The sequence below is a fragment of the Sabethes cyaneus genome, chromosome 2 (assembly GCF_943734655.1).
Source record: "Sabethes cyaneus chromosome 2, idSabCyanKW18_F2, whole genome shotgun sequence".
Lineage (NCBI taxonomy): Eukaryota > Metazoa > Arthropoda > Insecta > Diptera > Culicidae > Sabethes > Sabethes cyaneus.
In genome coordinates this window covers 178,805,068-178,817,795 of record NC_071354.1, presented here as the reverse complement: position 1 = coordinate 178,817,795, position 12,728 = coordinate 178,805,068, and the positions used below count along the sequence as shown (strand labels likewise).

The 12,728-nt window shown below is 42.8% G+C and overlaps 1 protein-coding gene across 3 annotated transcripts in view; it reads left to right on the top strand.

The window, feature by feature from the left end:
• Nucleotides 1-9,468, top strand: part of LOC128734114 (axotactin) — a 160,503-nt gene extending 151,035 nt beyond the window's left edge. For 2 of the 3 annotated variants that reach the window (XM_053828136.1, XM_053828133.1), the window contains 2 exons: nt 7,379-7,532; nt 7,594-8,316. In XM_053828136.1, coding sequence (XP_053684111.1) covers nt 7,379-7,532; nt 7,594-7,946 — 507 coding nt within the window. In that variant the 3' untranslated portion in view covers nt 7,947-8,316. Of the gene's footprint in view, nt 1-7,378; nt 7,533-7,593; nt 8,317-9,357 lie in introns of those variants that run through there. The other variant, XM_053828134.1, reaches the window with a different exon arrangement.
• Nucleotides 9,469-12,728: the final 3,260 nt, after the last annotated feature.

The window sequence follows — 12,728 nt, the reverse complement described above, 5'->3', positions numbered from 1 at the left end:
TCAGCTATCTAGCTGCTTTTATAACCTCGTCCAAAGTTAGTAGACTCATAGCTTGTCCATCATCTTCAGCCGTTCTCCTATTTCTGTTGAGCGCTCCATCTTGTTGACCATTCAACAATTTATCGGAATGTTGATCCCAACGCCTAACCACCTCCTTCATCCATTGCTTGGCAATTTCACTGCCCATCAAACCAGATTTGCTGGAGTATATTTGCAAATTTTCAATTGCTGCTTTATTCAACATGATACGTAACAAAGAAAAGATAAAAATGCTTTTTTCGGTTATCCAGCAGCAAAACTATTGTAAACATATCTGAACGTTTGTCTCAATTATGCCACCGTATTTAGTTAAATAGAGAGAAAATACCGTTCTGTATCGTAAACGTATAACTTGAAGCGCAATTAACGTATTATCAGTATGAGAAAAGTTTAATAACACTTCCAGGTGAACAAAAAAAGGATTTTAGAAATGCTTGTTGCGTAATCAAATCATCCTTTTCCAAACCATATCATTTTCTTTTTGAACTGTTACTTAAACGTTCCTGATATTCACAATGTACCATGCGCCTCCATTAAGGGGAAACCGAAAGTGGCTCAAAGATGGCTGGATAAATGGCTACCATTCGAAGCATGTATTGTTTTGCGCCTTAAAAATGCAGCTGTATTGGCAGAGCACGCTTTCCCCACGTAGTCAGTGCTTCCAGCGCTGTTATAATTTCCTAAAACTTGTAATTCGATTTATCGATCTGCTATGTATCAATAAACGCTCAGCAAAACATAATTGCTACTGGAAAATAAATTTAACTGAACATATCGATCATTACGTGTTCATAAAAGCGACCAATGTATAATTTGGAATTGGTTAATAGATATTTGGTTACGCACATATTTCGTTGAACTAGCGATTTCCGAAAAAGCAGCAACACAGTATCAAACTTTCGTCACATCAATGAGCTTTTAAAGAGCTTTCAACTTTCGCCGCATCGATGAGCTTAGAGTTGTTGCTCCAACAGCGCTAGTCTCACTTTTAATAGCTCCAAGAGTCAATCCAACGGCTCTAATTTTTTCATAAAAACTATTGCTTGTACTGGTAATTTTGCTCCAAAAGGACATCTTCCTTCGATTGCCTTAAGGAATTTTCATTTGCCGATAAGCTTCCGGTTCTCAAAAAAAATTTCTGCATCGTTGATTGAAGGCACTCACGGAGTATAATCCCACTTCTGATAATTGTAGCTAATTAATTAAAACGATGTTTATTCGTGAGCTACTCGAATGCTAATAATATATTTTACAATGATTGTCATCCTTATATAAACTTCTACTCTAAGCTATGCCTACTATATCTCCTACAGAGTGAAGTAAACAAACAAAACGCAAACGCAGGAATCAAAAACGAAATCCGATGCAAGCGGATTAATTAAATATCCTAGTGATCCTACGCATTATTCAGTTGCTGCTGTTAATTTTGATTGAATCGGAATGCCTTGATAAAGAAAACAAACCCTTTTTCGGGACGTTTGTAGTCAGTGCGGTTGGCTGCGGATCAGCTGTTTATGTTTACAAGCTCCGCTATTTGACTTATATTACCAATACTAATGCAATATTCGAATAAACGTTTAGGTTTTAACGAACACATGAGATGTACAGTACAGTGTTTGTCGCACTAACACAATAACGTTAGCCACTTTCGGTTCCGCCTTAAGTCAAATGACCATACAAATTTCAAGTTAAGTTTTCTCAACAAAGTTCCATAGGCTACACCTATACGAGCAGTGCAGTGAAGTTCTGGATCGACAGGACTACACTATGGTGTATATGGTTAAGCTCTAAGCCTGTGACCGATAGTGCTGTTTCCTTGTAAGCTATATTTACGATCCTGAATTTATTATAAGTCAACAACGATAATTTTCGTACATTGATATACGAGTTGGTGTTTGCTGGGCTGGGATCAGTGCTCGAAAAAATTGACAGCCCTGCATGAAGGCGAATATAAAACGCATTCAGCGCATGCAGTTTCACCACTGGTAGTATTCTTTTATCTGTCAGCCCATGAACATGACCACTGAACTGCTGACAGTGTCTGTCTTTCTCAGTTTTCTACCCTTCAAAATAATTCATGATTTGCAGTACTGAATGATTGCTCGACTAATCTGCCAGTCATTTTTTTCGCTCTTCAATGATATTTCTGATCTCGAAGTTTAGTTTTTTAAACTGCCTGCTTTTTAAAATCAATCAAAACCTGTCTGAAAAAAATTAATTGAAACTTCGGAGCAATGTTTACGTTTATTGTAATTTCGTTTTCCGTTGTCGGCAGTTCAAATTGAATGAATCATTCACATTTGATTTCATTCACTATTGTCGCGCAAAAATGAATGTAGAGAACAATACGAATAAGAATGCAAGTGATTTGCTCGAATCGTTGGTTTCAGGTTGGCAATGCTGAGTTCATTGCATCTGTACAAACAGCAAAGAATGACCAGTATGTTGCATCAATTCAGGCTTGTTGCATAAATTGAATATTAGATTTCTTTTTTACGTCAGGATTTTCCAGCAAACAGACGCACTGACAGTGGGACCATTCGACAAAAAGACGGTTGTTCCGTCAGCAACGTCACAATCCAGCCCACCTGCCACCCGGAAAGCTGATTTATACATGCAGTTATACCTAAACAAACTTTACATAAATACATATTAAAATTGTAATATTAGTTATAATTATAAACATTCACATTTACACTAAATAACCAGCAACACTTATATACACAACATAATTCGACAACTGACAGCACACTTTATATGTAACACGCAACACGTAACATATTGTAACGCAACGAAAAGATGCAGGTTTTTTCACTGGCTCTCGGCTGGTTTTTCCTGCCACAAAAATTCATTATATTTCGACTATCAAAGCATTCGGTTGTGTTTTCGATTTCGTGAAGACATCCTCCCATGCTACGACGCACCGCATCTTCAGTCCGCTGATTTCATCACTGCTGAATCGCTGCAGTAATCATTCTTCATTTCGGCCGTTTGGGACCCTGCACGGGACACGGACAACGCATTACTCCGCGCGTACAACGGTTAAAACCTTTTTTCCGCGTTTCTCGACATTTCTGAGCTTATGTGTCATCAGATTAAGTTTCTTGAAATACTATTTTGCATCTTTTGACATATCCATACAATTAGATATTAAGGACACATGAAAACATAACTTTTTGTAGGAACTAGATAGCAAGTTCGTGTCTTCGACAAAGTTGTAAAGCTATAAAGTTCACTAAATTTTACTGAAGACACCAAGTATCTTCATCTTGTGGGTACAGCATTTATTGCGTATTTGATTCTTCTATCACAGAAGTGACCTTATATCCTGGTCGATGTGGATCTACTACCTACTACCATATTGTTAATGATCCAAAACTCGGCAAGCAGTTGTTCATTCTCGTCTATTTCTTTTAGACCACGGCGACCGATAACATATTCAAGATTCGCCTTCTCCGGGTCAATCTTGGGACATTCTCAACCACACTGTACCACTGGCTGTAGAAACTCTCTTTCCTCTGCAAATCTATCATTTATCGATTCCCAACTTAACAAGGCCGAAGAAGTCTACACCAGAGGCATCTGGCTCAATCGTCGTTCTTGAGTCGTATTATCACCTCATCTACCAGAATGCTAGACTTATTTACTTACTCAGTTGGCTTGCCGAGATGCACAAAGCTGACCCATCTTTGTCAGCTCAGATGATGCATAAGCTTTTCAGCAATATATGGAAAACCGCAACTTTTCCGCTGGACTAGATGCAGGGCATATTGGTCAAAGTCGCATCACGTTGCTCTGTATTACTCTCAAAGTACTCTGTAAGGAAATCCTCAACCGGGGTTAGCAACCCAGTAAACCATTTGGTTTGTATATCTCGATTGCAACTGAGATATACGAAATCATATCTGAACGAAAAAGTTATATTTTACGCCTTATAAGAACATATATGTACCAAAGTGGAGGCGATATACGTGCGAAAATTATGACAATTATTCATAATTCTATCTTGCATTTTATACAGCGGTTTTTATAACACACGACTTAATACTCCTGGATATATGATTAAGATATAACTCAATATTGCCATCGTCTATACTGCTTTATAATTCACTGTCATGAATTGTATATGAAGACACGTACGACTGCAAAACAACTTATTGTTCACTTCGGGTTGACATACTCTAATCATTATACAATTCCAATGTGAAATTGACATGAAAACGATTTAATATGAACTTTCTATTACGATTTTGTGATATCTGGGAAGCTGGCCGTACCGTACTGGCCGATCATGTATAGATCATATCTCAACGCTCCGCATTATAGTGGCATTATATTGGAGCAGATCAACGAATTCCAGGACTCTCTTCTGCTGGTGTTCGTTGACTTCAAAAAGGCGTTCGACCGTCTTAATCACGAAAACATCTAGAGCGCACTTAGGCATAAAGGAGTTCCAGATAAGCTAGTCCATCTCATCGAGGCTCAGTACGAGGCGCTCTCATGCAAGGTTTTGCAGAACGGTGTGTTGTCCGACCCTAGACAACTCCCAGTCAGCAGGTCTCACAATCAATGTACCAAAAACTAAGTCTATGGTAGTGAACACTGACAATCCCACCAATTTCACAGTAACGGGACAACAAGTTGATCAGGTAGACGCCTTTCAATATCTTGGTAGCCAGACAACGCCCGATGGTGGTATCAAGACTGATATAGCCACACGGATCAGGAACGCCACGGGTGTCTTTGCAGGTCTGCGAAACCAAACCAAACCAAATCATTCTACATACGAAAACCCGAATTTTCAATTCAAACGTTAAATCCGTGCTGCTGTATGCCTGCGAAACGTGCTGCATCTCAGCGGAGACAACGCAAAAACTGCGTGCCCAGCCCATCGTATCCGCCCAGCTTTAGCCACCTTTTGAATATCGGGTTCGGCATAGAGCTGTACGAGGTCATGGTCCTTCGCCTCCATAGTCCGTTCTCGTCATACGCCGTCGAAGATCTCGTCTTTCGATGAGCTTCCTGGGGATGCTGTTCTCGTCCATGATTTTCCAAAGCTCTTTTCGGTCGATGGTATCACATGCGGCTTTGAAGTCAACGAACAAATAGTGCGTGGGAACTCTGTATTCACGACCCTTTTGGACGATTTGCTTCATTGTTGACCATCCTTCAATGAGGCCGACTTGATAAATTCCCACAAAACTGTTCGCCATTGGTGATAGCTCCGATGCCATCTTTCCCAGCCGAATTATTGTTCTTTAGCTACACAATGGCCTCCGTAACTTCGCCTATCGTTGGGGCAGGCACTTCTTCTCCGTTTGTAGCACCGTCGAAATTGGTTTCGCAACCGCCATGGTTCATCGCCTGGGTGCCATTCAGGTGTTCATCGAATTGCTGCTTTCACCTATTGGTCACCTCACGATCATCCGTTAAAATACTGCCATACTTATCCCAACACATTTCGGCCCGTGGCATAAAGGCTTTGCGGGATCCGCTCAGTTTCTGGTTTAACTGTCGCATTTTCGAGAACGATGCAACAGCTTGAACTCCGCATACTCCTGCTCTTCCAGGTGGCGCTTTTTCTCCTGAAAGATTTGGTTTCGCTGCATCTTCTTCTGTTTGTGTTCTTCCATGTTCTGACGTGTGGCACTGCGTGTCTTGATCGCCCGCGAAGCATTCTGTTGATTCCGTGCCTCATACCCGATGGAGCTCTCCGCTACACTGCTATTGACTATTTTAAAGGTGTTCCTTAAGGTGCATCTTAACCATCACTAGGTAGTGGTCCGAGTAAACTTTAGTGCTTCGATAGGATCTGACGACAATGTTGTCTGAGAAGTACCGTCAGTCGATCAAAATGTGGTCAATATGTGATTCTGTCTGATTTGGTGACCTCCAGGTGTACTTGTGTAGGCGTCCATGCTCATGCTGGAAGTAAGTACTTTGTACGGCCATGTTCTTGAAAGCGGCAAAGTTGATAAGTCTCAGGCCCATTTCGTTAGTCAGCGGGTGTGCACTGGACCCTCCAATCACCACAAACCGCTCTTCCTCCTTGCCGACCTGAGTATTGAAGACTTGCCCACATAATGTTTTGTCTTCACCAGTGTTCGAACCTCGCTCGGTCTTAGTATCTCGGGCTTCAGGCGGTTAGTTTCTTTGGTCAATAGATTCAGCTTACCATGCGGTCCAAGTGTCAAGACGTTCCATGTTCCGATAAGGGTCAGTGTTTTCATAATAAAGGTTGTTGCCGCAAAATCCAGATCGTTTTGTTTGTTTCTTTTCTGCAACAGTAAGATTGTCAAGTGCAGTAGGGTGTTGGCCCTAAAGCTTTATCTCGTGGGTGACGATACTGCTTTAGATGTAGTGGGCGGGGTGGAAACCGCTTTTCACATTTAGGTGGTTACTCTGGTCACAGACGCTATTTGAGCCGCCCCTAATTTGGGAAACATGGGCTTCATTTGAACCCTTTTTCATTGTATGCGAACGGCAACCTGAACTGCATACTTTAGCCAGTTCCACATGAAGACAAGGATAGGAGTTAATTAACAGAGGTAATAGACAGAATCGGTCGTCAAACCGCAATTTATCCTGGCGTCCCGTCAACATCTGATAAACAATTCTTACTGGTTTGTCAGCGCAACTTAAATCCACCGATTTAAGTTTTACACTATTTTTTATTCACCAAATTTGAATTCCAAAATCCAGCAGATCCTTGTCGATCAGACTCGGTTCGATAACTTCACCGTCTCGTAATGTAAAACAGTGTCATTCAGATTGTTGAAAGTTAGCAAACTTCCAAAAACAGAGTTTTCTTTCATTTCTTTTATTTCATTGCAATTGGTTCATTGCGGCCAAATTCAGTGCTGTGAAAGTATTTGGTTAGCAATGAGGATGACCGCAAGACAATTTACACTGCGCGAAGATTCGCTAACAAAACTAACCTTGTTGTATTTTGCGTCGACGTATAATGTATCTGGACAAAGCACGCGATGCTTAGATTTTCCGGGTCGCGCCAAGTCAAACTACGCAGGGCCAATCGTATAAACCTCCTCTGCACTCGTTCAATGCGGAGGTTCAAATAGAGGTGATGCGGATTCCAAATTAGGCACGTGTTTTCTAAAAGGGGACAAACTAAGGCGCAATACAGTATTTAAAACGGTCAGTAAAAACCAGTCCGCAGCCTCTTTCAAGGGAAGAGCTAGCGTCGTTAAAAAATAAAATGAACAAAAGTGGTCTTAAGTTACTGCCTTGCGGCATAAATTGAAATTGCAGAAAAAACGTTTCGATAACACTTTATATTAAGATTAAATTTCAAATAATGCGATATTTTTCATGTTTGCAGATTCCAGTCGACGATAAAAAAGAAAACGGAATGGCAAAACCACTAATAGGAATTTTGAAGAACGGCAGTGTTACACCGCCAGTTAATGCTACAGCAAAGGATCCCGATTTGACTCCCAGCGATAAGGACATCCAACTGTTGAGCGGAATTAGAGGTAAAAACTTGAAACTGAGTGTTCCTTTTACTGCCTATTAAAATCCTGAAAACGCAAACAGATAGTCAATTAATGGACCACGAACCGCAATGGGAATCGCTGGTCGCCGAAGAATCGGAAGCGCTCGTTAAATGTCGAGGCGAATCCGGTGACAACGACGAGGACGACGACGACGATAGTGATGATGATCAAAATTCACAAACCGGCCGAGCCGGGGCGACGCCGCTTGCCAATGGTAACGGAATGACACCGCACTCGGATCAGGACGATACGGACACCGACACCGAGCTGCTCGATCCACCGGTAAGCATGACACTGAGAAGCCTTGCACCGTTTAGCTCGATCAGTGAAGTAACCTTGAACAAGCTGGATCTTGGCGACTTGCAACTAAAAACCGATAAGCTAGATGTATAGCTAGTATACCATTCCTATCACATTTGTTTTCTTTTATTCTATCTATCTGTTCCTAATTTTCTTTTATCACTGACTTGTACGCAACTTAACACAATCAAATCACCATAATTGTATAACATCATGAGGCTCAATGATTTAGAATTAGAAATAATCAAGCGTTGTGCTGCCAAATGCTAAACTAGTTAACATTAAAACCACCATCAGCGAGAAGAAAACGCATGCATATCATAAGACATAGCGTAGATATTTAAAATGATCTGAAATCAATCACATCATTTAAAGAGATTGCCAATCCCACAGGCATTGGTATGCAACCAAAAGTAAAGTACTTAATCTTTACACTGCACGGATTGTTGCACGGCACCTACAAACAGTTATTCGCTATTTATTTGTAAATAAGCAGTATTTGTCTTGTCTAGTCTAGTCTAGTCTAGTCTCCATAGAGAGTACGTGAAATAAACGCACCAAATAAAAACCTGACGATTCCATCATTCCTCCGCAAGTGCATTCCAAGCATGGATAAGTTTCTCCGACCTCCGGTTTGGGTCCATCAAATGTGATCATCCATCGTTATTCCATTCCATAGGTGAAGGAACATGCAAAACTGCACTTCCGCAATAAGCCACCGAAACTGGTTGTGTTCGTTGATCCACCCTCGTCGTCATCTCCGTCATCATCACCGGTTCCGTCCACGCCTTTGCCGTTGGCCACCTCAACTCCGCATCTGACTAACGGACTCCGACCGCGAGGTCCCCGGCAGGTGTCCTGGGGACCTCCACCGGCGGCGCTGGCTAGCGTTAACCAGCTGCCATACAAAATCGACGAAACACCGGAGTCGCCGGCGTAGGATACGTATAGATGGCAGAAGCGGAGGGAGAGTTGTGGCTAACCGTGTTTGTTTGTATGTCGTGCACTGTACATGAGGGTTTACGCGTGTTTGTTTGAACTTTGGGGTTTTATGTTGTATGATCTCTTTTTGAAGTGTGTCGAGTGAGCGCAATAAAACGGGGATTTCGTGGCCACGAGATTTTTCATTTGTGTTTGTGCTTTAACTTCTCTAGAATATAGTACGCCGTTTTTTAAGGAAACGTAATAAAGAGGATTGATAAACAATAGTCATCGCTGTGTGTTTCATTTTTTGCGCGTGAACTGTGACTAACAATTTTGCTGACACCACACAAGCTGCTGCGTAAGTGCCAAGCTTCCATGCCGGATTGAAGGGAATAAACGAGGAAAGTCTAACATACGTCTAATTGACTGTATTCGCACAATCACATTTAGGATGCAATAGATAGTGAATTTGCTGCCATAGATGTTGAAGAGTCTCTGTCATCGCCACAGCCACCGCTATCAATGTATCCGATCGATTCGGATGAAACCGCGTACTATAGATATCAGCCTAACATTGCAGATCAAGCAATCCCAGAAGTAGATGAGCCACAATCAACCAGTGATAGTTCAACACCAGTAGACGATACCGGGGATGTAGTGGATAGCATAATCTCAGCGACGACATCCAACGATGATAGCTCAAGGGAACCAAAGGTCCCGGAAACTCTAGTTATGCGAACAAAGTACAGACATCTGCCGCCGGTTTATCTGGATGCCGATAAGCGCCAGTTTGCCAACCCGATCAGCTACCTTGGCGGACCAAGGTTAGATAATCGGAATTCTTTAGCTTCACGATCGAGTCGAGGTGGCAGCTTGATCAGTTTAGATTCATTACTATCGATAGATTAGTCGATAATACGATTAGTAAATTATTTTCAACTGTTGGGTGAGCCTTTTGGTTTTTCAAACAATATCACAGCATTTCACAAAGTAACGTTTATCTAAACCTGCCAACATAGAGGAATAACTTTTGTGCAATTGATAATCTCTCAAGCATTCGGAAATTTTCGATGTATTGAACATCCCAAGTTTTATTGCGGTTTTAATAATCAGTTTTGGTAATCAAAGCCATCATAAATGTGTAATAAAACTCTAATTGTTATATGGAATGTTGGCATTAGCGAAGTCAATTCGCCCAACTCAATCGTACGTCGTTTTGAAAGCCGCAAACAAATCTCGAGTTGGCAGACTGCACTCTCGGAACTACCTAAGATCCATCGTTAAGTGAGCATTACTCATGTAACATTCCAAGGGTATCAAAGTAACAATGAGAGACTTTCTTCGTTTCTCTACTCGTTAACTTATCACGGCGAGGTAAATGCACTTGAATGCATCTGCTTTGCATGAATTCGTTGCTGGCGTCATTGGCCTGCTAATTGTTAGGCAAACTTGCTTTAAAATGTATTTATGTCGACATGGTGATCTGAATAGAGGGACGCCGAAGAGAGCTTCTCAATATTCCTTAGATCCTTTTGAAAAGTTACGTGAAATTTATTGCGTCCTAGAGCGACTCTGTCTAAAATTAGTTTTATATTGCCCAACAGAGTTAAGGCCCAGACAACATGCTTACGGATTTTAATATGTTGTGAAAATTTGACAGAAAACCCATGGAAAAACTGTCAAATCGCCGCAACAACGTAGGAAACGTAGGAAAAGTTGGGCCCTTACTGACTCGGTCGATCTGGGTTCGCCGACATAACCGGTCTACCGTAGTCTATTGATTTTCGTCAGATGCATGATATGCAAGCAATGCGTAGGACGCGATTCATACCCTCCGACACTCTCAGTTTGCAGTTTAGCAAAAATCGTCCGCTGCCACTTCGATTCGAACCTAGACTTACAGCCTCAAGTCTCTGGCGGACTCGGCTGTTTTTTCACTAGTACTTCAACGACGACACACTCTTCCTGCTTTTCTTGCAGCATAGAGCGGAGTAGCTCGTGCTGTATCAAGAACTTGTCTCCACTATACTTGCTTCAGGGTAGCTTTGATCAGCCGTGTCCGTCCCGGAAAACATTCTCATGCATTTCTGCCATGGCTGTTCGCGCTCGATAGTATTGAATGTTGCCCTGAAATTCACGAATATAGAATTCAGTTAGTCAATAAACTTATTATTGTTTGGTTTAGAAATTGCTATCGGAAATTGCTATAGAGAGAACTCTATTCTGGGCAATCAGAAGATCCCATAGTAATGATGTAACTTACTTACTTATGTGTCCATGTCCTCCAGTCCGACTGAACAAAGGGATGAAATCAGAAATCTCCACTGCTGACGGTTTCCCGCCATGGCTTATACCTGTCGCCAGGACAGGTTCTCGCCACGACGTTTCGACGTTGTGCGAGTAAGACAAAGTCGTCGGCTAGGTCGAGGTCATTTAGCAGCTCCATCGTTTGAGGATTCCAAGGCAATCCTCGATTTGGTCGACCGTCAATTGCTCTAACTATTTAACTAAATTGCAGCCCTGTCTCACGTCAGCAGTAACCCTTATGGGGTCGGACAAGACACCGTCGTGCAAAACCTTGCACGAGAACGCCTCGTACTGAGCCTAGATGAGATAGACTAGCTTATCTGGAACTCCTCTACGCCTAAGTGCGCCCCAGATGTTTTCGTGGTTGAGTCGGTCGAACGCCTTTTCGAAGTCAACGAACACCAGCAGAAAAGAGTCGTGGAATTCATTGATCGCCTCCAATATAATGCGGAGCGTTGTGATATGGTCTACACATGATCGACCAGCACGGAATCCAGCTTGCTGCCGCCGGAGAGTAGCGTCGATCTTCTCCTGGATCCGGTTGAGGATTACCTTAAAAACAAACTTTGAGAGTAATACAGAGCAACGTGATGCCACGCCAGTTACTGCATTCAGTTAGGTCTCCTTTCTTAGGGACTTTGACCAATATGCCCTGCATCCAGTCCACCGGAAAAGTTGCGGTTTCCCATATATAGCTGAAAAGCTGATGCATCATCTGGGCTGACAAAGATGGGTCAGTTTTGAGCATTTCGGCTGAAATACAGTCTATCCCTGGTGCTCTGTTGGATTTCATACTCTTGATGGCTGCTACAATTTCATCCAGCGATGGCGCCTCCGAGTTGACACGGTTAATTCGACGAACTGTAGGCGTCATACGCTGCTGGTTTTGTTGGTCTCTGGCATTTGAATCTCGGAAGAGTTGTTCAAAATGTTCAGTCCATCGCGTAAGCTGTTCTGTACGGTCAGTCAATAGCTGACCAGCTCTGTCCTTTAGCGGCATCTTTGTATTCATCCTGGCACCACTAAGGCGGCGAGAAATATCGTACAACAAACGGAAATCACCATTGGCGGCGGCGGTTTCTCCTTGTTCGGCTAGGGAGTTAGTCCAGGCTCTCTTGTCCCGCCTACAAGCACGTTTAACAGCCCTTTCCAGTTCGGCGTATCGTTGGCGGCCAGCCGATCTGGTCCGCGCTCGCTCAATGCCGGCTTTCGCCTCTCTCCGCTCGTCGATCTTCCTCCAAGTTTCATCCGAAATCCACTCCCTCCGCCTGCTTCGCGCTTTGCCGAGGGTTTCATCACTGGTCGTGATGAAGGCGTTCTTGATGCCGGTCCATTGCTCTTCGACGGTTCCACCAGGTGGCAACTCCGAGGTTCGAGATTCAAATTGTTCGACAAAGGCCATTTTTACCTAAGGATCCACCAATCGACGGACGTCGTAGCGGCACCCAACTATCTCCTCCCGTCTTTGGACACGTGCGACGAGCAGACGTATCTCAGCGATAACAAGATGATGGTCGGATGCAATATCAGCGCTGCGTTTGTTGCGAAGAGCGATCCACCAATGACCATGTTGTTATTACCACAGAACTCTGTAAACAGCTCTCTTATTTTGCTCATCTTTCCTAGGCCATGGCGTCCCATGAC